Source organism: Rhamphochromis longiceps, linkage group LG7 (assembly GCF_057381845.1).
Source record: "Rhamphochromis longiceps isolate RC_006_pf linkage group LG7, R_longiceps_female_GT1.1, whole genome shotgun sequence".
NCBI classification, from domain to species: domain Eukaryota; kingdom Metazoa; phylum Chordata; class Actinopteri; order Cichliformes; family Cichlidae; genus Rhamphochromis; species Rhamphochromis longiceps.
The window spans coordinates 57,597,651-57,622,528 of NC_140563.1; the positions used below are offsets into that span (position 1 = coordinate 57,597,651).

Below are 24,878 nucleotides of genomic sequence, written 5' to 3' on the forward strand. Positions count from 1 at the left end.
ATTAGTACCTACTGGGATCCAATCGGCATGGTTCGCTATGGTTTTCAGGGTTTTCCATTAGTTCATAGGTACCAGGTACTTTTTTAGTACCTGCTAGCCTGGCGTTCCAAGCGATCCGCCCTGTTTCAAACAACGCCCTGTTCCTCTAGTCTGACGATAAGCCATAGAGCAGGCAGCATGTATATTCTTGCATCGATGTTCACCCAATCAATTACTTATTTTTAAAAACTTGCTATATCACACTGTTAGAAGTAAAAGTCTTGAATTTATAGAAAAGTATGAGTATTAAAATATAGGTACATATTAAAATATATTATGGAAATTCCAAGTGAAATCGGTCCAAGTGCTGTGCAAGCCAAGCCATTTAGTATTTTTTCTAGATCTGGACCAAAAGCTACCAAACCTAATTGTGATATAAACCTACCAAAATTAAGTTTTAAAGTTTAGATCACGGAAAACAAATTGTCCACTAAGTACCCTGAGAGCAAACAGTGGTTTGTTAATTACTATACTTGTTTCTGCTGTTAGTTTTTTATTCCAAAAACATGGCAAATAGTGAGTTGTATTTATGTATATTTCGCCATAATAAATATCACTGAACATATCATAGTAGTATATGACAAATACATTAACATAGTGTTCAATGGAATACAGAGGTACAGTATTACATGAACAATGGTGTGGATGTTTCAGCCAATCAGATTTTTCCCGGAGGGCGGAACTGACTTGTTGATCGGGTGTCGATTACCACTGCGCAGCCGCAGCCCGTGTGACGAAGATGGTGCTCATCAAGGAATAGTGAGTGTGAAAATGTTTTTAAAAAATGTTTTTTTTAGTGCGTTTAGTGGGGTATTCAGATCGGTCCCACATTTGATTATTGAGAAGTACGCATGTGTGTTTCATTTAGCGTTGTCGTTCGCTGTATTTTACGCTCCTGTAGTCTGTAAAAAGCCAGCTTCTGAGCAGGTTGGATCAGGACGTGGATAACGGGACCCACCGGTCTTTTTAAGGCGTTGCTAGTACAAGCTACAGTTAGCTTCTGAGTTGTAGATGCAGAGGGGATAATTAGCTTCTTAATGAAAACGAGTTACATAAAAAGGCTGCACCGCTCACACATAAGCCTTTTGCACATTCAGCGAGTTAGTACTACTTTGACGGTTTGCTGTATTGCCAACGTGACTGCAGCTAGCCATGTAGCAGCGTGTTATATCTCTGAAATGCCGTTACGTTAAGCTTTGGTCCCGTGAGTGAGAGATTAAGGGTCCTTCTGTCGGATTTACCATTTATGCTAGCTGGCTAAGTTAGCTGTAGCGGCTAGCATGGCAATTCTCTGACAACCGAGTTTATTTAAAAGTCCACAATCAGCTGCTAGTACAACTCATTGTTAAAGCAGAAGAGAGCTTATTGTTAGGAAATAGTTATGCAGGGTTTATTGTCTGTACTCCCCCGTACCATACGTCAGCTATAGCCTACAAGCTAGCATGGGGTTATGGAAGGACTAACTACTTTGCTGTTAGTTTGTTGCGCTAGTGGTATAAAGTTAACCCTCTAAAACTGGGCAGCTAACACGAACACTATATTAATGATGCGTAATTGTTAAAACAATTACTCTTAATATTTCTGCCCATCAATCGGGTGGATTGAAACTATGCAGTGGACGTTTTCATTCTTTCTTATTAAATCTAGCATTCACTGCGTGGCTAACCTGTGTAGCCTACATATAACGGGAGGCTACCTGTTGTTAGGGGATAGCACAGAATGGGTTCGATTCCATACAGTACTTCAGTATCAGAGCCAGGACTATTAATATCTATAAAAATTGTTGGTTAAAAGCAACTAACGTAGTCTCACGGAGGGAGAAACAAATATACTGGTTACTGAAATTAATCTTTCATTAATGGCTTATATCTCAATATATTAAAAAAATTCCTAAACATAAGCTTGTGTTGTTACTGGTTAATCACGTATTATAAAATTCTGAACTGATTGTAGTATGTATCTTCTTTTCCTTTTGTTGCTGGATAATGCAATTTTAAATAATTTAAGATTTTTAGTTTAAAACAAAACAAAACAACCTTACAGCTTTAATGTCTTTCAGCCTTTCATGACACTGAACATTTAGCCCATGCAAAATTGGTGTGATGCAAAAAATAACTGTAAGCCACTGCCACTGGTAAATGTGTGGTACTTTTGATGTTAGACTTGATAGAATTGAGTCACAGATGACTAATATTAATGCTGTAAGGCTGACCTTACATTTTGATATGTTACACTGGGCTGGTTTAGCCCACTGCCACGTGTGTGATTGTATACGTTGAACATGAGCATTAATTATGATGTTTTTATGTCAGGCATAATTACTTTCTTAGTACAACCGATTTTCGGTACTAAATAATACTATTTATAAAGCAGCTTTGGTGCAGTTATTTCAATTGACTTTGTGAAAAATGTGCAATGTTGGATTTAACGGCACATGTAGCAGTTCTTCCTTTGCTCAAGAATCTGGTTAGGCCCTCTATTCGTTAGCAGAGCAAGGACTACCTTCTGCAGCTACATTGCCAGACAGTTGCACTGGAGAAGCAGCTGAAATATATAGATGATCAGCAAATACAATTTGCTGAAATTTCAAAGCGATAGTTAAGGGATGTGCATGTGCATATGAATACAGAGCTTTCAGACTGTGGGAAAAAATGGTAGAATGAATTTCCACTTAGGATGAAAAGATGCCTGTTGTATCACTGTAGGACCACTGTAGAAATTGATTTTTTTTTAGTCATATTAATACATTTAAGAATCCTGACATTTTAAGGGATTCTACATGAATATTTAACTGACTATTACTAATTCATTCTATAACTAATCAATTCATTTACTCATTATTTTAGCTATAAATTTACACTGTTATTTGTTGTAGCAAGAGAAACAAATAAAGCTGCTTATAATTCAAACTTTAATAAAGGTTGTGTCTGAGCACCAGAGTACTTGTACTGCATTTGTCTGTGATGTCTGAAATTCAAGTATGTCTTCACAAGCCAGTTTGGCCTTTGGCCTTTTTAACCCAAGAAGGTCATTTTCAGTGTAGACCACAGGTGTTGAACTCCAGACCTCGAGGGCCGGTGTCCTGCAGGTTTTAGATGTGTCCTTGATCCAACACAGCTGATTTAAATTGCTAAATTACCTCCTCAACATGTTTTGAAGTTCTCCTGAGGCCTGGTAATGAACTAATCATTTGATTCAGGTGTGTTGACCCAGGGTGCTATCTAAAACCTCGAGGCCTGAAGTTCGACACCGCTGGTGTAGACCTTTTCGCTGCCATTATTTTTTACACATAGTGAGTATTAGTCAATGTAAATACAGTTTGGGGTTATGATTGTTCTTTGACACTAAATGCTGAAGATTTAAATATATGTTGTAATGTATTGATTATTGATGTACTGACAAAAACTAGGTGAAAATGAGCAAATAAGTCACCTTTAATGATTGCCAGTGACACAACTTTTTGTACCTTTGAAAATTGCATGCATTATGCAAATTATGTAGATATTCTGAAGTATAATATTGTGTAGCACACAGTAGTGTTTATATACAGTAGACATTGAGTACACAAGAGAACACACACTTGATTAATCAGTAGATGTTTAGGTAAAGGGTGGGGTGCTAACTCTGCCAGTCTAGGAGTATTTTTTATTAATGAGGACATGAAGATCTAAGCAAGAAAGAATTCGTTACTGTCTGTTTGGTGGTTTTCTTCATTTTGTAATTAAGCTGCAATATGCATATAATAGTTCAGGTCTAGTAGCTCTTATTTTAATACGTTTAAGGTTAACACTAGAACTACTACTACTAAATTGTCTTGAAACATTAGGTTTGTCAAATCTAGTTTTTAAAAGGTAACTATTTAAGTTTCAATTTTAGTGGGGATTACAGCTTAATAGATACACAATATCTGATGGTAATTTGGGGGGTTTAATGATTTCTTACAACTCTTCTTTAGCTAAGATGAAATGATTGTACAGAATGTATCTTTTATTGGCTTTAAAAAACAGGAACTGGTTGCAGAAGTTTGAAATTATTTTGGATTTTTACTAATGCATTCAATATTTTATTAAATGTCCCTTAGCCAACTGCACCTTGAAAGATGTTTTTGGTAGGCGTTAACAAGCATCTAGCATGAAATTGGCTGAATATTTGATCACAAGTTTTGATTTATTGAACCACTTGGGAAAGTGGTTACACATCTGAATAATTTATACTCATGTACAGTTGACCCAAACACGACAGGAAGGTTAAACTGATGTGCAGTTGTTTAGAAATGGCTCATTAAGATTCTGGAATGGACTGTCCAAGCTCCAACCTCATGCCTAACTTGTGAACTATGCCTAAAAGCTGGATGAAACAAACTAATTTAAATGAAACCATTTCTGAGAGTGGCCAGATATCCAGCCAGAAACTTGTTGATGGCTACCAAAAGCATTTGGCCAAGGTCCAATTTGCTAAGGGACATTTAACCGAGTATTGGTGTGGGTGTATGTATGCACTTGAGCCTGTATGTATTCTTTGATCCTGGGTGGGTTAGAGAAAATGCAAAAATAAATTCAAACTTGTGGAACCAATTCTTGTTTCTTTTTTTAGTACAAGTTTCTAGGCAACCTGGCATGCTGCCATTGTTGTTTGATATTAATTTCTATGGGGTTAAATGTCATTTTCATTGGTTCTAGGTCCCACATACCCCAAAATTAATCATATGACCCCCAGTCCCCCCAAAAAACAACAATAGAAAAAGTCATTAAATATGAGATGTTTTTTTTAATGCCTACTACAACAGATTTCATCAAGTGACAGCCTGTAACTTGAAGCCAACTTGAGTCATTAGATGTGACAATAAAAGTGATTTGATTTGATTTGATTTGAGAAATAGTTTGTGTTTTATCCTGATCATTGTCTCTCTGTGCTGCACTTTTAACCCCCATCTATTGTCATCAACCTGCTGGGCAGGCGGTCAATACAGACACCCAAGTTTATGAATGCAATAACTCGAGAACAAAGTGGCATAGGAGTTTTAAATTGATACTATAGGTGTATCTAGGGCTGTTCGATATAACGATATATATCAGATGACGATATAAAAACGTCTATCGTTTGTTTCATGGTGTCGCAAAATAAACTATTTACGGCAATATTTTTTTCATCGTTTTGATGGTCACTCTAGTGGCTATATTAATTTCTTAAAGTTCTCTCTTTCTCTTATATTTAATATTACCACACTACGGACGGACAAGCACCTGTTTTTATGCGTTGTGGTTAGCAACAACGACGGTAACACCATCGCGTGTCCGCTTGTTTATGTTCCACATAAACCTTTCACAATAAAGCTCAAGATCCTGTTGAGACTTTTCAAAATAAACTGAATCACGGGAAAGAGCAGATTATTTACGGATGAGAAGTAAAAAAAAAGACGCCATGTGCTAAAAAATAAACCTTAGAGTCAAACGTTAGAACAAGCTTTTCCCCGAAGCATGCTGTGTAATAAATACTCACAAAGAAAACGGCGGCCGTTACAACTTATGTCTAAAAATGTATAGTTTCATGCATCTGTTAAAACACTCGACTCCAGCTACATGACGCGCAGCTGGAAACACTTGAGCTGCCCGAGAGTCACAGAATTTACAGAAAATGTTACATTTTTGTGATTTATATCGTTATCGGGACGATAGAATTCTTATATCGAGATATGAGATTTTGGTCATATAGCACAGCCCTAGGTGTATCTACTAAAAATATTGTACAAGTTAAAATCTCAGTGACCTCGACCTTAAGGTCACTGAGAGTTCTCTGTCACGTTTTCTGAAAATCTTGTATATGTGAACGTAGGATTTTGAAATTCGGACCATAGCTGCATCTGCTAGGTGCATCTGTTTCCCCTCACCTCGGAGGTTCTGGCAGCAGATGACCTGTTTCTTCGAAACAACGTTCCTCCTTCACACTGTTATCAAGTGCTTGCTCATAATTTTATCAGAAAACTATTGCTACTTAGTAATTGGAGTTCAGCTACAGCCATATACTATACTCAGTTACTCACTGACGTGTTAACATTCAGACTGGTAAACATTTATAGCAAAAAAATGTTTTTAAAGAAGCAAAATTTTAGGAATGTTGAACCATTTCATAAAAGTTTCTAGGCAGTGGCATCTGTCTCCTTACAACCATCCAAAAGAGTGTTTAATCCTTAACATTTGATCAGCTTGGTTCTATTTTAAAAATGGAATTTTATTCATATTTTATTCATATCTTTTATGTCTTTAACCTATTTGTTTCTCTCTTCTTTTCCTGTCATATCCTCCTTACAGCCGTGTAGTGTTGCCAGTCTCTGTGGAAGAGGTGAGTATTATTGCCTACATGTTCTCTTAAAATATATATGGGCATATTATTTAAATTCACTGTGCTATTGTTATATTTTGATAAAATAGAGGGAGTATTGTGTTTGTCTTACACAGAAAATGTTCATCCACGCTGGCTTTAGTCTGAACCTCATATTAAGACAAAAAGCCTTTGTTAGAGACTACTGATGTTATTGGGACAGGCTGTGTGTTGCAGAGATCAGAGTTACACTGGGGTGTAGACTCAACCTTTTGAACTGCATTCTGGCTGTTGACTTAACAGCAATGATGCTTTTATGCTCTTTTTTTTTGTGTGTGTGTGTAATCTCAAAACTAGACTTCTGTTTAGTCTTTAATAACTTTCACTTCTAATGGAGGTTATTATTGGGATTCTACAAGAAATAATTGTTTTGTTGTGTTGTTTTTTTCTCAACACAGTGAAGGATTTTCTATATGAGTCTGTTTGGGTCTTTTTTATTAGTTTGTTACTGCTCGTATTGTGAAGCACATTGTGTCAAATAACCATTAATATCAGGATGGTGGACTTCATTAGGCATACAAGTCCAAATAAAGGGACAAAGTTTTTTTGTTTTTGTTTTTTAAAGATAAAATGTACAAATATAAAGATGTTATTGATGGGCTTGTAAAAATGTGTTTAAAACCTTTAAGTGTACAACTCAGTGACTGAAATGCTGTTTAAAATGTGGCTAGACTCTTGTAAACGAACGTGCAGCCCAACATTGCTTTTTTAATGTACATTAATACAGACAATTACTTCCTATGTTGGTTCTAGTTGCTGTTAGTGATACTCCATCTTTGCACTTATGTGCCTTCACAGGCTTCAAGGGCCCGCAAAGCCTTTCGCAATCCTTCCAGTTAATCTAAGGATTTTTCACTGTAGTCAAAGCTGATTTCCACTCTGTCTTCTTTGTGTTCCCATTTCTTGCAGTATCAAGTAGGGCAACTGTACTCTGTGGCTGAGGCCAGCAAAAATGAGACAGGAGGAGGAGAAGGCATTGAAGTGCTGAAGAATGAACCCTATGAGAAGGATGGAGAGAAGGGACAGTACACACATAAAATATATCATCTAAAAAGGCAAGGCTTTGAAATTAATTTTCTTTCGTAGAGGAATGAAGGGGAAATTATAGGGTCCTCTATAAGAGACAATTAGTCTGACCTAATTACTTAAACACTCAATAAGGATGATTTGTTTGATTGACAGGCTCTGTATATGCAAAGTTCTTGTCTGTTCCTGGTTTCATCAACTCCATTGAGCTATAAGATGCAGGCATGATCTTGGGAAAATAGGCAGCATTTGGACGCAATACGACCATGTGGCCATCAGGAGAGAACTGTGTGCAGGAGGGATGCACAGACAGTGCATGAAGGTCACCCACTCGCTTTGCCGAATCCAAAGCGAGAAGTAATGCAGTCTTATATGAAAGAAATTTCACATCCACAGACTCAATGGGTTCAAACGTGGGGCTTCAAAGGGCCTCCAGCACCAAAGACAAGTCCCAAGCAGGGACACTGGACTTAAGCACGGGTCTCAGCCAGCGAACTCCTTTCAGAAAATGTATGGCAAGCGGATGTACACCTGGTGTCACCCCGTCAAAGCCAATATGACAAGTAAATATAGCTGCTAAATAAACCTTAATTGTCGAAAATGAAAGGCCCTTATCCAGCAGCTCCTGCAGAAATATCAAAACATCCACAATAGAGCACTGAAATGGGAGAGTATGGCGGACCTGGCACCATTGCTCGAAGGCTCGCCATTTGTAAGCATACAAGCCTCTAGTAGATGAGGCGCTAGTGTTCTGAATTGTCGCTATCACACTAGGCGGCAAACCCTTGGCAATCAAGTTTAACCTCTCAGCAGGTAAGCACGAAGACGCCACAGATCCTGGCGCAGATGAACCACTTCTCCTCCCGCCTGAGAGAGGAGGTCCCTGCAGAGAGGAAGCTGCCAAGGACTCGCTGCTAGCAGGCTGATTATCTCTGCATACCACGACCTTGTGGTCCACCAAGGGGCCACTACAACAGAGAGAGAGACTGCTGATGCACTCTCTCTAGAACTGGAGATATCATTTCCACTGGGGGAAATGCATACAGGAGCACGTGTGGCTATTGGTGCGCTAGTGTGTCCATGCCCAAGGGTGCATCATGGTCCATTATGGAGAAGAACAGGGGCCAGGGAGTATTTACCCTGGAGGCAAAAAGATCTACTTGAGCCTTACCAAATAGATCCCAAATCTGAGCCACTATTAAAGGGTGTAACCTCCATTCTCTCACCAGAGGACCCCCCCCCCCCGTGAGAAGGTCCGGCCCAAGGTTCCGGTGGCCCGGAACATGGGTGGCTCTTAGAGACAGAAAATGAACACTGCACCATAACAGCAGAGAGCGAGATAGCGTCAACAGGGGAAGAGAGCGTGTACCCCCCTGCCTGTTTATGTAGGATACCACTGTTGAATTGTCCATCCTGACTAAGACATGCTGGCCCTCCAGGACTGGACGAAAATGTTTGAGAGCTAAGAACACTGCTAACAGCTCTAAGTGGTTGATGTGCAGCTCGCACTGGGCTGTCGACCAGATCCCTCTCACTGATGCAACCCTCGTACAGCGCTCCCCACCCTCTTAGGGAAGCATCTGTGGACACCACCTTGCGAAACAACACCCTCCCAATCCGAGAGCCCTGATGCAGCAGCCCGGGCTCCCTCCAAGGACAGAGTGCTAGCATGCAAGACGCAGTTAGGAGGAGACATGATGCACACAGGCGGTGAGAGAGAGTCCAGCGTTGAAACGCTCTCATCTTTAACAGTCCAAGTGGCACTACGGCGATCATAGATGCCATCATGCCCAACAAATGTAATATCTGGAAACGGAGTCTGCGTCCAAGCTGAAACTGAGCGAGGCAGCGATGAAACGCGGCCAGTTTGTGCTCCGACAAATATGCGTGGCTGGAAAGCAAGCATATTTCCAAACCAAGGAAAGAAATCTGCTGACTTGGGATAAGCGAGCTCTTTTGAAAGTTCACAGAGAACCCCAGTGTCTGAATGTGTGACAGAACCAGCGACAGCTGTGTCTCTGCCTGCTCTCTGGAGCAAGCTACGAGAGCCCAGTCGTCTAGGTAGGCTAAGATGCGGATGCCTGTCTCTTTGAGGGGCACTAGCACTGCCTCGGCACATTTCGCAAAGGTGCGAGGAACGAGTGACAGCCCGAACGACAGCACCAGGTATTTGTAGGGCTACGCCCTTGAATGCAAACCCCAGAAACTGCCTGTGTTTCGGGTGTATAGCTACATGAAAATAAGCATCTGTTAGATCGATTCTTGCAAACCAATTTCCTGGGCCAACTGCACTCAAGAGCTGTCTGAGTGTTAGCATCTTGAACTTGTACGTTCGTAGATACGTGTTCAAGACTCGCAGGTTGAGGATGGGCCAAAGCCCTCCCCCTTTTTTCGGAACAACAAAATAACGGCTGTACCAACCTTTGTCTGTCTCCAAAGTAGGGACCACTCGTCTTGCTCTTTTCTGCAATACAACTTTATTTCCTCTAAGTATCATGGCCGCTTCGGTGCCGACAGTCGTGTTTACGACTCTCCGGAAAAGAGGCGGCTTGACCCTGAACTACAACCGGTAACCCATGGCAACGGTTCGCAGCACTCACTGAGAGGGGCGCAAGCCCACCACTGAGGCAAGTGAGCAGCCAGCTGGCTGACCTGGCTCGTTCTGCCTGCAGGCTGAGCATTTGTGATTGTTTGAGAATAAACAACACTCTTTATTGATTGTAATATGGGAACATGTACATTCATCCATTTTGTTGGAGGCACCTTTCCTGGGGCACAACAATGAAAAACAGGTGGAACACTTGATGTGGTCACCTGAACATTTACAACTTGAGGCATTTTGTGTGCAGGGCGTTGTGCTTGGGAGACAGTGTTAGGAAAGTGCAGCGCCTTCTGGGGCTGACAACCTGAACAGAACTTAAGTGGCACCTCTTGGGCGGCAACAGAGGGGTAAGAGCAGCGTCTTCCTGCCCCTAGACCCCTCGAAACCACAACTAGGAGGGCTGAGGCTTCTTCCTCCTGGGCGTCAGGTCCTGCCGGGGGTCCGAGGGTGGGCCTTTGTTCTAGGCCAACTGGCGTGGAGCTCGGGCTGGAGGATGTGCCCCCGCTGGCGGCACACCCACTACAGCAGTGGGCGCCGGTCTCTTGCCAGTCGGCAGAGGAGCGGTGGGCCTGTGAGAGCTAGCTGCGGGCTTGGACTTCGCCTAATGATGATGTTGCGCAGAGCTTCTGTCTGCTTCAGTCGAGTCTAGCCTGAATGGCTTCAAGTGAATGTCCGAATAACCTAGCCGCAGACACTGGTGCGTCCAGATATACAGCTCTGTCCCTATCCGGGACATCAGAGAGGGTCAGCCACAGGTGCCTCTGCGCCACTACTGTCGATGCCATCCGTCTGCCCAGGGAAAGCACTGCACAGTGCAGAGGGTGTAATCCATGGCAACTCTGACCTTGTTAAGAAGAGGTGCCAGCGGTGCTGTCACCAGGAACCAGGCACATCACCTGGTACGTCTGGAGCATGGTGATGGCTCCATAAGGGGTGGGTTAGCTAAGCCAGTCTCCTTGGTGCCGTCGCCCTCCATGCACTGTCCATAGCCGGGCACAGTGGGACAAACCTCTGTCTACCTGCGTGTGATGACAGGTAGACAGAGGTTTGTCCCATGATGCCGTTAGCTGGCAGACAAAGTATGGGAACATGGGAAGGCGGGTTTTGGTCGTTGCGGGCTCCGGAGGGAGGAAAAAGCCTGCCAATTGAACGGCTTCTGAGCTGTCGGAGGAGAGGGCCAGTCCAATTGCAGCTTTTCAGAAGCACGGCGAAACAGGGGAAAAAAAGAGAAGTGTCATCGTTCCCGACCGGCGCAGCAGCGGCGGCATATTGGGACAACAGTGAACACTCCTGCTCATCCTCTGACAAACCATCGATGTCCAGGCCGATGTCCAGCACGTCATCGTCTTCCTGCATGGTTCCAGCTCATCATCAGCTAACCCATCACCGTATTCCATGTGGTCAGCCCAGCTAATTGCGGGGACATCGACCGGATAATCCTCGTCTTCGGACTCTGATGAAGCCAGGGCTCCAGACTCGAAAAGGAAAAGGTCATGCCGTGCGACAGCCGTCCCTCCCAGCACATTTTCCACAAACGTCACCTGTCTTTCCGGGGTCGAGCGTCGACAAAACCCACAGGCTTTGGGCTCCATCAACGGTCTCCTAGCGTTGACGATCGCCAGGCAGACAGGGCAGGCATCGTGCTGGTCACTTTTGTGCAAAGAGAAACCACACCCCTGAGGACAGGGGCGAACAGAAGATTTCTGCTTTGCTCGCTTCGGTTAGGAGTCTATTCCAAACCGCAAAGCCAAACGCTGTACAGGAAAAACTCGAAATTAGCGCTCTGCAGGCAGCCTACACACCAACTGCGCACTGGAGGCTAACACCAACAGGGGCAGTTAAGCTAAGTTCAAGTCGGCAGACAACGGCGCTAACTAGCAGCAGCTAGCTAGACCAACTCAGCAGAGGTGTTCTCAGCGAGGTGAAGAGCGTAAGAACTGAGGGATGACTGTGATGAAAGCGGCTATATGTGCAGGCGGGGCCGTGCGTGTGTCATCACACGTCATCTGCCTTAAAGGTGTGAATAAAAGTTTCTTCAGCCAGGACACGCGAGGGTGTGATATCCAATACTTATGTGTTGTACCAAGTGAATCGACTGAAAGGGAACGTGAGAGCTGGTCAAAAAGTTACAATTTTTTATCACTTTAATAGTCTAAGACTAGATGTATATGTGTTAATTACTTTCGCGCTGCAAGTGATGCATTTAGGGGACTGTTTTTTTTCCCTTAGTTTAAATGAAAAGTCTAGTCCCTCAACTGAAAATAGATAAAATGTGCATAAAGTTTCAGGCTTTATGTCAGATGTTTAAACTTATTTTGTCCACCGTATGTATATTGTATGGTCTTTGTGATTATGTGATTACGGGAAATGGGTTTGGGTAAGAGCTCTAGACATGTACAGCATGAGAATTGATTAAATATTTCAGATAATAGCCATTTACAAACAGAGTTATTATTAGTTTTAAAGAGCGCAGTCGGCTCCCTGTTACAATGTTTTATGGCCTTTGAAAGACACAAGTTGGAAAGTATAAGTATTGTCTAATTTTCTCTTTCATAACAGTAAAGTCCCGGGTTACGTGAAGATGATTGCACCAGAAGGAGCATTAGTTTTTCACGAAAAGGCTTGGAATGCCTACCCATACTGTCGCACTAGTAAGTACACGCAGAAGTGTGCTTGTGTTATTTGAATTGCATTAATGATAAAATTATGGCAAGTAATTTGTCAGTGAGGAAATATGCAATTGATTCACTAGTAGATGCTAGTGACCAGTTACCCACAGCCCTTCCTGTCTCATGTTTCCCTACCAGCTGGCTTGCCAGCCAGGCTGCAATTGTGGAAGTCCTCTGTATGATTCAGATGTTTTCCCCAGTATTTCACCATCCTGGACTGCAGCTGACAACAGTAGACCTTTTGATTCAGAGATCCACTGCAAGTGGGAGAATCACTCTAACCAGAACTTGCAGCAGGTGGAAGGCTGATTCATGCGCTGCTATGACCAACTCATCGAGGCTGAGGAAGAAGGACTACCAGCTGCAGTCCGAGACAGGGAAATTTGAGAGATCCATAGAACAAGAGCCTCGTATTCCTCTATTATTTACTACAAAATACTTGGCAAATAAATTGTTTGCACAGAAGAAACTTAGACTTGTTATTATTTAATAGTTTTGATAGTGCACTTAGCCACTACAGAAATAGGCATTTTATAAATGCATTTCAAATAATACTAAAAATGTACAGTTTTTTGTTAATTATTTGATACTGATGCTCTTTTTTTTTTTCTCTTTTCCTTTTTACTCTGCAGTTGTGACGGTGAGTTACTCATTACCTCTTTTTGGAGGTTTTTTTGTTGTTGTTAAAGGCCTAGTCCCACCAGAAAATCCACCCATTAGCCATTCCATGTCCTCTAGGACAGGAGGGGTCTAACACCAAGTTAGATGATCACAGCTCATTTTTATGCCAGGAAACTTCCACAAAGTTGAGTTTGATGTGACATCTTCCACTACCTGCTTCAAATCCTTTAACATAAAACTTAATCTACAATTTTCATTGACATATTTGTTTAATTTTTATAAGGCCAGTTTGCATTTGCATAAAGTAAACAGATATTACTTTATGTATGCAACAAATGCTCATCAGCATATGCCACAAATATTTGATCCACTCTCTGTTCCTTGATATTTGCTTCTCTGTCCTTTTGATGTTTGAAGTTCAGAGCCCACTATTGCTTTACATTACTGGCAAGTTAACTAGCGTTACTAATATTAAAAATAGACCAGAGCTGAGTGGTATAGCATCACCAGTGTTGCTTTAGTCTGATTGGTTAATTGGATTTAGCTGCAGGTTTTACGTCTCACAACCTTCCATTCATAGTGTTGTTGGTACCAGCCAAGATCAGCTGTAACTGTCAGTGTAGGGGACCTGCCTGACTTCTGAGTGACAGCTTGTCATTGCTTCACTTCAACAAATAAAGAATGTTATTTGTCTCCTACTTTTCAGAATGAGTACATGAAGGATGACTTCATGATTAAGATCGAGACCTGGCACAAACCTGACATGGGAACAGTAGAAAATGTAAGTGAAAAGGAATGCTGGGGGTATCCCAGAAGTGCATTGAAATTCTGTCAAATGAGAGGGGGAAGGAAAATCTATATAATATTGAGAAATGCTGGATAGTGCGGGTTGAAGTAAATGTTTAGACACCTGAGAAATGTCCATGATTTTTATGTCCCTATGTTGAGATACAGGCTCCTATTTAAAAGCCACAAAACACAGGCTGGCCAGCCTTATGTTGATAAATCTTTCTGTCATACACTTGCATGATAGAAGGGTCCAAGTTAGAGTTTACACGGCAGTTTTGAATTTGCATGTGATTTGATTTAGACTCAACAAATTTGAATGAAAAACAAATGCCTCTTTTTCTCCCTGTTTTGCACTGAAATGTTTCCACTTTGTTTTCTTTATGCAGGTCCATGAACTGGATGAGCAGACGTGGAGGACTGTCGAAGTCGTACCCATAGATATTGCAAACAAAGAAGAAGTGGCCCCAGGGGTGAGTCTTGATTATGGATGATGTTTAATGAAGATCTCCTATAAGCCACACATTAAGAAGTTAAAAAAAAAGTTTAATAGACCTGAATACGGGACAATATTTTTGCTGGAACACATTTCTTAAAAAAAAAAGTGAGGGCTTTATGGGGTTTTTTTGTTTTGTTTTGTTTTTTTAACTAGAAAATTATGTATTTACAGTTGCTTATGCAGGTAAAGCAGCTGTGCCTCAGGAGTTTGAGTGGGTCAGAAGGTTAGGGGCTTGATCCCTGGCTACTCTAGTCTGCATGTCAAAGTATCTTTGGGCAAAATGCTGAATTCAGAGTTTGCCTGTATGTATCCATTTTAGTGTGACTGTTTGTACATGTTAGAAGAGTGCTTGACTAAAGAATAAAAATCACTTATATGGATGTGTGTGTGATTGGGTGAATGAGACTTGTAAAAAGCTCTTTGAGTGTTCTTACAAGTCTTTGAGTATAAAAGCAGTACCAGTCCATATCTAATTTACAAAGCTTTGAATTAATTTGTTTTCAGCCTTAAGGCTGTTTTTTTTTCCACATTATTGTCCATGTGCTCTCCACCTCCACAGAAAGTAGGACTGTGGGAATTTAACCTACACAGGGGCTATGAGATGCTTTCGTGTATGGACCTTCGAGAGAAGGCAACAGAGTGATAGACTCTGCATAGTTTGAATGCTGATTGCTTTCAAAGGATATCTGAAAGGGACCCATCACAGGAGAGTAGGTCCATTAGGTGTCCATCAATACTCAGTTTCACTTCACTACAAAAATAAGTTCTTTAGCCTGTCTATGTCTACAACAAAATCAAATGTAAGGATCACCAAGAGCACAAACAGGACTATATTACCTGAGGGCTGTACTATGAAGATAGATTAGTTGGTTTGCCAGGTACCAAACTTTTTAGTGTCACAAAGGTGGTTCTCTTTTTACCTGGCTGGATCACCATGATAACATTAATTTGATTATCACATGCTCTGTGTTGTGATGATCAGCTCACCAGATAAATGACTTTGTGCAGGATTTCCTTACTTACAGGTAGGGCAAGGCAATATGACCAAAAAAGTTTATCACGAGATATATATTTGAAAATTTGCGATAACGATATAACTTGACGATATAATTGATGCAAGACAAAATACTTTACAACTCCACAAAAAGAGGTGGTTTGGAACATGAAACTGCAGTAAAAAACAGTCAGATAAGTCTAACTTTACTCACACAATTTAGTTATACACACACAATACGATAATATTATGTTGAAGTACAGTTCGTATCACTCCGCGAGGCTCCTCACTACGGTAGCCGTAATGCTCCGACAATCCATCAAGCAGTGCAGCGTCACAGCTTACCAAAGTCGCACTAAAACATTTTTTAAACAGATTTTTGAGCGCCGGACAAAAACCAAAGTTGCACCATTTTTACAAACCAATTCTGTTTCATCTGTTTCATTCAACGATTTGCTTTTGCCCTTCTCATTCTCTGTCGCCGTCATGCTTTTTCCACCATGTGTGTATGAAAACAAAGGCTCTGCGCATACGTGTTTTATCCATATTCTATCGCGATATTTCATTTTCTTATCATTGCCTAACATTATACTGGTATTACCATGAACAGTATAATATGGCCCAGCCCTACTTACAGGATTGTTGCATTTTGCCATTATATTTTCATAAACTTGAATAATAACAATAGTAATAACATTTGAGAAAGTGCTTTACAGTTTGAACACCTGGAGGCAACCACTGTTGTGGATTGGCACTTTATAAATAACTTGAATTTTATTGAATAAAATCACACATTAAAGACAAGTTTATATGTCCAAAAGTGCAAAAATACAGTCAAGCATATGGTTTTATATTCATTCCTGCATACATACTAACCTCTGTCATTAGCACTGAAAACAACTGAAAGAATAAGTACCAAAATATCTTGTTTTTGCTCTGTCATCTGTTATCTGATAACATTTGGAGTAACTGATTTGGAGTAAATTGTGCTCGCTTGATTCATTTTGTGCAGGAGAAGAGTCAAATTATGTTCAAAGCTACACAGAGCTTTGTACACAGCAAAATCTCCAGTGTTAAATTAACACTAGAGAGTGTCTATATGGGTCCACACCTCTGAGTGTTAAATACAACACTGTTGAGTGTTAAATTAACACTTTTGACAGTGTTATATGTTTAAAAGTAACCTAGTCAGTTTTGCAGATTAACAATGGCTAACACTGAGCAGTGCTGATTTTCTAACACTGGAAAATAACTCAAAATGTTAGAAATATTCCAGTGTTAGAAAACCAGCACTGCTCAGTGTTAGCCATTGTTAATCTTCAAAACTGACTAGGTTACTTTTAACACTGTCAACGTGGCCTCACAAAATTATCATGACCACAACGACCGTGGATGGACATTGCTGCTCAATCACAGCTGCCTGATCAATGTTTTTCATTAGCAATTTAGCAAAGTTGATGGTGGCGGTGTGCATGTCTGTGTGCGTGAAAGACAGAGGGAGAAAAAGGGAGAGCGAGCGACAGATTTTCTGTTATAACCTCCATGTTATGGACGCACAGTGTCTGTCTAACCCCTGCGAGTCAATCGTGCAGTTTGAGTAGAAGCTGAATAACGCGACTGAAAAAATCGCAGTGTATGTCCAGCTTAAAATGTTCCTGTTAAAATTCCTAATTCTGCTATCACAGTATCCCAGCAGATGGTTTTATTATTTTCTCCCTGCATAATCTATTCATTTGTCTTTTGTGTGACTATGATCTATGTCTTTTGCTTCTGTCAATTTAACATTTTGTCACCGTCTGACTTGAAAGGAATGCCCTTATAGTTTGTGTTATTAAATAAACTATAAATCTGTCTTTTGGAGCAGCTCAGTAATCCATTGGGCCATCAGTTAGAACATAAATCATTGTACTTCTGGTTGAAAATTTTAAAGGTGGTATTAAGGCATTGTCATTGAGGTGGGTCTCGATTGTCCCAGTGTTTCTTATACTGACTCCTGTAAAGTAATGACTTAAGTGGATCAGTGTGGAGGTCAAGGCTTAATCTAAATGTCCATCTGCTCCAGCTATTCGCCACACTTTCCCAACAAAGCTAATGGATTAAAACAGCACAGTAAACCTTGAGCTCAGGATTTAGGGCATGTAACAGAGATACGTTCTTGCTCTTCTTCAGTGTTACAGGCCATCCTGAACTCTGCTGAAAGGGTAGGCTGGATTCAGTGTGACTGAGACAGCAAGATTTAGGGCATGTAACAGAGAGAGAGAGATTGTTGCTCTTCGTCAGTGTTGATATATTGGCAGGGTGATATAGCGGCCTATATTGGCAGTTTAACTGATATATTTGTGTCTGGATTTATGACCAAGAAATGAAAATTAAAAATGTAAAAAAGAGACAGGAACAGCACCCTTTAATACTCAGTGTTGATATTCCATAGTTTATCCACTAGATGGGACTCTGCATCTTCTTTGTTGACAACACATTTGGGACACCACAAACAGAACAACCAGCTAGCAACGTTTGGTAGAGGGTAAAGAAGTAATTTCAGGGATATCAGATTTTTAATCGCCAAATATCACATTGGTCCGAAAAATCGTTGGGCTCTAGTCTGTGTAGTATCTGCAGTCTTCAAAGAATCGTGCCTTCTCTGTGCTCCTGCAGCAGACAAGTTGATGTTCTGCAACATTTAAAGATTTCTTTTCCTTTGACTCTCCTGCAGGACTATAAGCCAGAAGAAGACCCTGCGCTTTTTCACTCAGCCAAAACAGACAGAGGACCTTTAGGCCCTGAATGGAAGGTACCAGACATGGACACAGAATCTTGCTCATTTTTGTCCTTTGTTTCTTAATCCTAATCCTGTCTTTATTTATGCTTTTCCTGTGTGCTCTTTGCAGAGTGAGCTGAAGGCAGATTGTCCTTACATGTGTGCATACAAACTGGTCACTGTCAAGTTCAAATGGTGGGGTCTGCAGACCAAAGTGGAAAACTTCATCCACAGGGTAACATATGCTCTCCTCTCTCATCAGATAAAGGAGAAGTCTTATATAGTCTTTAAGTATTTTAAGGTCACTGAGGTACACTACTTTCTTTTTCTTTCTTTCTTTCTTTTTAAAAAAAAAACATTTAACTTTTTTAGTGTTTTTATTATCATGATAAGCTTTTCAATTTATGTCCTGTCTTTGCATGCTAGAGTTGAGTGTGGCTTGTGTTTTACACAAGTGTGATGAATGTGACATAAAGACATGAAGGAAACAAATCTTTCTTGCTGTTGGTCACTAAAGCACTTCTGTATTTTGGAAAATCTGTCTTTATTTCAGCTGCTGTACAACCTTTATGGTATTCTTTTTTTTTTCTTTTTTTTTTCCATTTAAATGTCTGTCTGTTTTCCACAGCAAGAAAAGCGTATTTTCACCAACTTCCACCGCCAGTTGTTCTGTTGGATTGACAAATGGGTGGGTTTGACCATGGAGGACATCAGGCGGATGGAAGAGGAGACTCAAAAAGAGCTTGAGGAGGTAATTAACTCAAACAGAATCCAATCTGAAATAACTGTCCTTGTCTCGGGGTAGTTTAAAGTTGAAATGACATACAGTTGTCTCCATATTTAGAAATGTTTGGAAATCTGTGGTAATGGTTTGAAATATTTGACCGGGCTGTTGGAGAAGACACAACATGATTCGTGTTCGCGATTTAACCCTTTTGCTCCTGAATTTCACATTAGATGCGTCAGAAAGGAGATGTTCGAGGCACCTGTGCCACAGATGAGTAGAACCCCGTTGCTGTAGGTCTGACACTAGAGGCAGGCTGAGTAAGTTTCATCATGAGTGATGGTTACACTGCATGGATCAGTCTCCACTCCATGGCTTCAGGCTGTTGTCGTCCTGCTGTTTTTAACCTATATCTGGAACCAACCAGTGTTCTCTTGTCTCTTACACTTTATATCCCAGTGTCATTTTTTTCATTCTGACCTTCCTCTCCTTTTATCCCTTTATCTCCTTTATTTCCTATTTTTATTTTTATTTCTTTAAATGTGTGGATTTCAGTTCTTAATTATTTTTTTGTATTCATGACAATCAAAACTAGAATGAGCGTTAAGGCTGTCGATGAGGATTCTTAATTATATTCAGCAGCACTACCAGGGGCAGTAGGTACCTCTGAGGGACATATCCACCTACCTGGTAAAGCCAGCTATATCAGGTAGATGGATATGTCCCTCGCAGAGAAAGAGCATGTTGTAATTATGGAATATAAGTAGGCTGCTGTCAGCTGAAAAAAGGCAAAACATATTAATAATGTTTGAGGGTTTTTCTTCTATTCAGTAATTTTATGTTTTATGACACTTAATAACAGCAGCCTAATTACATATATTAGCTAGCTTAATGGTTGTAGTTTTTCTTCAAAATAAAACTCTCAAATACTTAGACCCAATGGGAGTGTAATTAGGTCTGAAATAATTTAACAGCAACCGCGTGGTAATGATGGCAGAGTGTTCACAAGCCAACTCCACAAAGACAGATTTACAGTCCTCTCTTAGGCAGTTTTTCAGATTGAATTGAATTTAATCTTTTTTAATCAAATATTCATATTTTAAACACTTTAATCTAATTATTTGGCATATTTTGTAATGTGTTAGTGGGTGGGATTTTTAACACATATTTCTGTTGAAATTGACACACCTACTATACAAGTAGTTATGTCTCTGAATGTAATGCAATATAATTTGAACCTCTGTGAATGGGGGTAACGAAAGGTAATAAGTGAAAGTTATAAGTAAAAGAGGGTTTGCAACAAATTCATGTAAGACAGAGATTCTTCTCAATATCTATGACCAATACATTTTAAACATTGTATGTAAAAACCTTCAATGATAAGATAAGGAATAGGATTGTGATCATTTTCATTTTCCCCCTCCTGCCTGCTACTGTTTGTCATTTTCGCTCACATTTTAAGATTTTCTTTCAGCTCCCATACCTTCACGTCAGGCACTTTCATTTTTCCTCCTCATGTTTTGTGTTTGTGATGCTTATTGTTGTTTTTTTTTTCTTTGATTTTTGGAAGTCGGCTGCATGCACATTGCTCTTTACTAACAGACTTAAAACATCAACAGTTTGGCAAAGAGAATTCTTTTGTGTTTGGCTTAGCCATATGTCAGTTTTCTGCCTCTCATTTAGGTCTAGTTTGTGTACATTGAACTAAAATATGTGAACTAAAGTGGGGCAAAATGTTTATTTTTAATGTTATCTGTGTTTAAAAAAAAAAAAAAGTTGTTTAAAAAAAAGTTTAAGCATCACTTGACTTTTTCCACACATTCAACACACAAGCTGACTACTGCCTTTTCTTTTTCATTCAGCTGCGTAAAACAGGTCAGATTCGAGGCACCAGTGCTGCTCATGAGCAGTGAGGCAAATCAACCAAACCCTGTCACGATGATGTCATCAGAGACATGTCCACCACGCTGAGGAAATGGCCCTGATTGTCGCCTCTTCGCTTCCTGTCTCACATGATTCATTGGGGGGTTTGAAATGATTGGTTAACAGTACTGTACAGATCCTACCCCCAGTCACAAGCCTCCTGTTCACTCAGAGAAGAAAAAAAAAAAAAAAAAAAATCAAAAAAAGAACAAAACAAAAAAAAAAAGGTTTTGCATTCATATAAAAAGAAAAAAAAACTTTGCACAGATCGTAAATTGCCTGATATGTAATTGTTAGTTGATTATTCCAATGGGCTTTGTTTTTATCCAGGTGTGTAAATGGTGACTCACAAAGTCAAGCCTTTTAAATTCATTAGAATGTTTTTAGCTACACGTTCCCACACAAATTTCTATGAGATGATTGAAGCAGGTATCAGACAATTGAATTCACCACGTTCTCCTTGTATTATAACTGTCTGTCTCTACTTTAAACCTCGTCTCTCCCCTCAGTATTGTCGATATACTTGTCCTGGTAAAAGGTTTTTCTCGGTTCTCTGCCCTTGTTCCACTGGCCCACTATGTCTGGCCTTTTTTTTTCTTCTTTATTTTGAATTCTCAGGCAGATCCATGCCTATTTTTTTATGGTTTAAAAGCAAAGATGATGCTCATGCATGATGGGTAATTTATTTTTGCCCACCCCTTTCTTCGACACAAGTGCATGTGGACAACAGCAACTCCTCACTTTTAAACTGTCGCTGCATGTCTACAGCCACTGCAGTGCGTGTTGTGTGTGTTGTTTAGAGGGCAAGTCAGTACCCTCCACGAGAGTATGTACTTTACACCTCTGTGTTGGCGTACGCATCTGTGTGCTTGTTTGTGTTTTTAACTGCCTTCACTCTTAAAACTGTCAGTCTGGGGACTGAGATGGTTAACATTCAGCATAAGATCAAGGCTTCTGAGTGCTCTCACACCACCAGCAGCCTCTTGAACTTTGCCTCATGCTGTCGCTGCATGGCCTTTCTCCTTGGCTAGGGCTTTAACTGGAGGACCGTCAAACCTCCCCAAAAGCTTCTTCTTGGTTTTTTTTAAATTTTCTGTTTTAGATTTAAATGAGGATGAGAGTCTGTGCACTGCTCCGTGCATGAATCAAGGTAGTTTTTTTTTTTTTTTTTTAAATATCTTTCTCAAACTACTGTTTCCACTCTACTGACAGAACAAATGGGTCCAGGCAGATCTGCCATGTTTGTTACAGATGTGGATTAGCTTAGTTTTTTTGTTTGTCCACCCACACACACAATTACTTTTTTTTTTTTCTAAAGCTTTTCACCTAAGTTAACTAACTACAAGAAGGTAGTATAGTATGAGGTCGCACTGCAAATTTGACTCTTGCAGTGAGCTAGTCAGAGCCTCATCTAGAAAATGTGTTGATCACTTCCCTCTGTCACAAACTTTTTTTTCTGGCTGCATGGACTTGAGGTTAGAGCAGTGTATCACAGCACGGGCTGAGTTTTTTTATATATATATTGAAGTTAACACAGATCAGGTCAGGCTCAATGTAAAATATTTAGGATGTTTTTTATGATGACGTAGTTTGGTTAAGGCTTTTGATCAGGTGTGTGTGTGTGTGTGTGTGTGTGTGTGTGTGTGTGTGTGTGTGTGTGTGTGTGTGTGTGTGTGTGTGTGTCTCAGAATTTGTAGGTTTTGATAGAACCTATCTCTGTGTGTTTCTGTTTAACAGGTAAAAGAGAGCCTTTAAGTGTACTTTATAAAAGGCCCGATTTTACAGATAAAGCGCTCATCAGCATTGTCAGGTTTATCATTTAATACTGTATTGCTACAAGTAACTCTAAGGAAGTTGGAATGTCAGTGGAGCACATAACAGCTTTGTGGATAGCATGCTGCTAAAGCAGAGCAAACTGTTCACGTCTTGAACTGTACCTCATCCATGCTTATGAATGTACAGCTACACAGATAAAGGGATAGATTTTACAGGATGTTAATAACTCCGGGAGCACTGACATGTTTCACACCTGTACAAACATGACATGGACCTGTTATATCACCAGTACGAGGACAAATAGGTTTAACAAAACAGCTAATTTGCATGCTCTTTTTTTTTTTTTCTTTAGGTTTTTTTTCTCTCGGTTTGATCTCTTGATGCTTTTAAGAAACTCTTGAATTGCATCACACAAGAAGGAAGTGGCCTCTCCCAAAATCCAGCTCCATTCAGCTTGACCTCTGAATTATATGACGAGGAGTGAAAAGCCTGAGTTTGATGACGGGAGTTGCCTTTTGTAGCATTACCAGTGATGCCAGGTATGACTGTGAGGGGAGGGATAGAAGCTTAGGGAACAGACGGAGTCAAAAATACTGTTTTCTTTATTGTAATCATGAAAAAGCATCTGCAAAATCTACTGTTGTTTTTTTTCCCTCTGTTTTCTTTTTGTTTGTTTTGAAAGACAAAGATTCACAGTGTATTCAGTCTTTTCTTTTCTGATAAGGCAAAATTCAGGGGAATTAGTAGTGAATGTAATAAAAATTAGTTCTTTTTTCCTGCAGCGTCCAAGCTGTGACAGAAGGTCTAGACAATGGAACATAACAAAATATCTAATAAATTTAAAAAAATAAGCAAATCAGTTCTGTTTATGAATCATTTGTGTGTTTATTTGTGGGGATGATATTCCCTTTTATTTTGCTTTTTTAAGCTTGCCATACAATAGATTTTGCATATCTAATCAATTCAGTTGGCCAATCAAGAACATAGACTTTAAGATAAGATGGAAATTGTTGACCTGAAAAGGGTAAGCCAGTCCAGAACATAAACACCTGAAATGGCCTACAGGGAGTAACTGATTAAAAAACTGTCCAGTAGAATAAAGTCTATCAGAAAACAGCCTTTCTGGTGTTGGATTGTATCACCAAACGTTTTTGATCAATTTATGATCTCAGTTGCTGGTTTAAAGTTTTACTGTTTATTTTGTAAATTCTGGTTCCCATTAGAGTCAAAAAGGATGATAAAGCAAGGTTTAGGGCAGGGCTAACTTGTCATTTACAAGTTTCTACCATATGGAATCCACCTCTCTCATCAAGTCAGGTTAAAAAAAGATGATTAGCATTGAAGTTTGGAAAACAGGCATTAACAATAAGGTGATGTCACAGTTGCTATGGTGTATGATCAAGACATCTTATAAATGGTTAAATAAGATGTATTGCAAAGATTTCAGGGTTGTTTTTTTCATTTTGTTAGACTAAACTGGCAAGTTCACCAATTTAGAATTGTACAAAATGAAAAAGGCGTCTGAAACCTTTCTCCATTCAATGATGAATGCTTATATTAAACATGATCATAGTCTTAAATAATAGTTAGTGTTTGCTGCTGTGGGCCAAAAGCCAACATAAACTTTGACGTTAATATATATATGCTTCATGCATGTATCATTTGGCAGAGTTATAACACAAAATGTAGATTGTAAATATAGATAATGGATAGTAAATCGGAGTTCCTGACATAACTACCATTTACTAGTAGTCACTAGTGATTCGTGTAATTCGTGCATGGAGGGCTTCACCCCAAATCCAGTACCCTGAGACTAGGCTAAGCGGAAGGAAGGAGGCCAAGGACCAGTGAGTGTCATAGCCACTATTTCTGATTTCTGAGACGACAACTCAGCATTCTGTCTGTATCATCTCATCGATGTTTAATGTAAATGCACAGATGACCAACCTTATGTTAAAAGCTTTTTTTAAAATTATTATTATTTAATTGAAGTCTCCTTTTATTTGCTGCAAGTAGCCATTCAAAGCCTTGCTTTAAAATTGCCTCTTTATTTAGCACATGTGGTGAGGAGCCTAGAGTTTCC

The 24,878-nt window shown here is 40.0% G+C and overlaps 1 protein-coding gene across 1 annotated transcript; it reads left to right on the plus strand.

Annotated features, from left to right (window-relative positions):
• Window positions 1-674: 674 nt before the first annotated feature.
• Window positions 675-23,482, plus strand: pitpnb (phosphatidylinositol transfer protein, beta). The gene is made up of 12 exons (XM_085414543.1): window positions 675-798; window positions 6,348-6,378; window positions 7,327-7,472; window positions 12,605-12,696; window positions 13,347-13,354; window positions 14,042-14,116; window positions 14,511-14,594; window positions 18,328-18,405; window positions 18,503-18,607; window positions 19,001-19,123; window positions 19,330-19,416; window positions 20,959-23,482. The coding sequence occupies exons 1-11, from the start codon at window positions 779-781 to the stop codon at window positions 19,375-19,377; spliced, it is 810 nt and encodes a 269-aa protein (XP_085270669.1). The 5' UTR covers window positions 675-778; the 3' UTR covers window positions 19,378-19,416; window positions 20,959-23,482.
• Window positions 23,483-24,878: the final 1,396 nt, after the last annotated feature.

Bases quoted from the DNA above. Each gene is read 5' to 3' on its own strand.
- pitpnb (XM_085414543.1), top strand. From the start codon at position 779: ATGGTGCTCATCAAGGAATA. The intron at 7,473-12,604 runs GCAAGGCTTTGA...CTTTCATAACAG, and splicing joins AAAATATATCATCTAAAAAG to TAAAGTCCCGGGTTACGTGA. The intron at 14,117-14,510 runs GTAAGTGAAAAG...TTCTTTATGCAG, and splicing joins ACATGGGAACAGTAGAAAAT to GTCCATGAACTGGATGAGCA.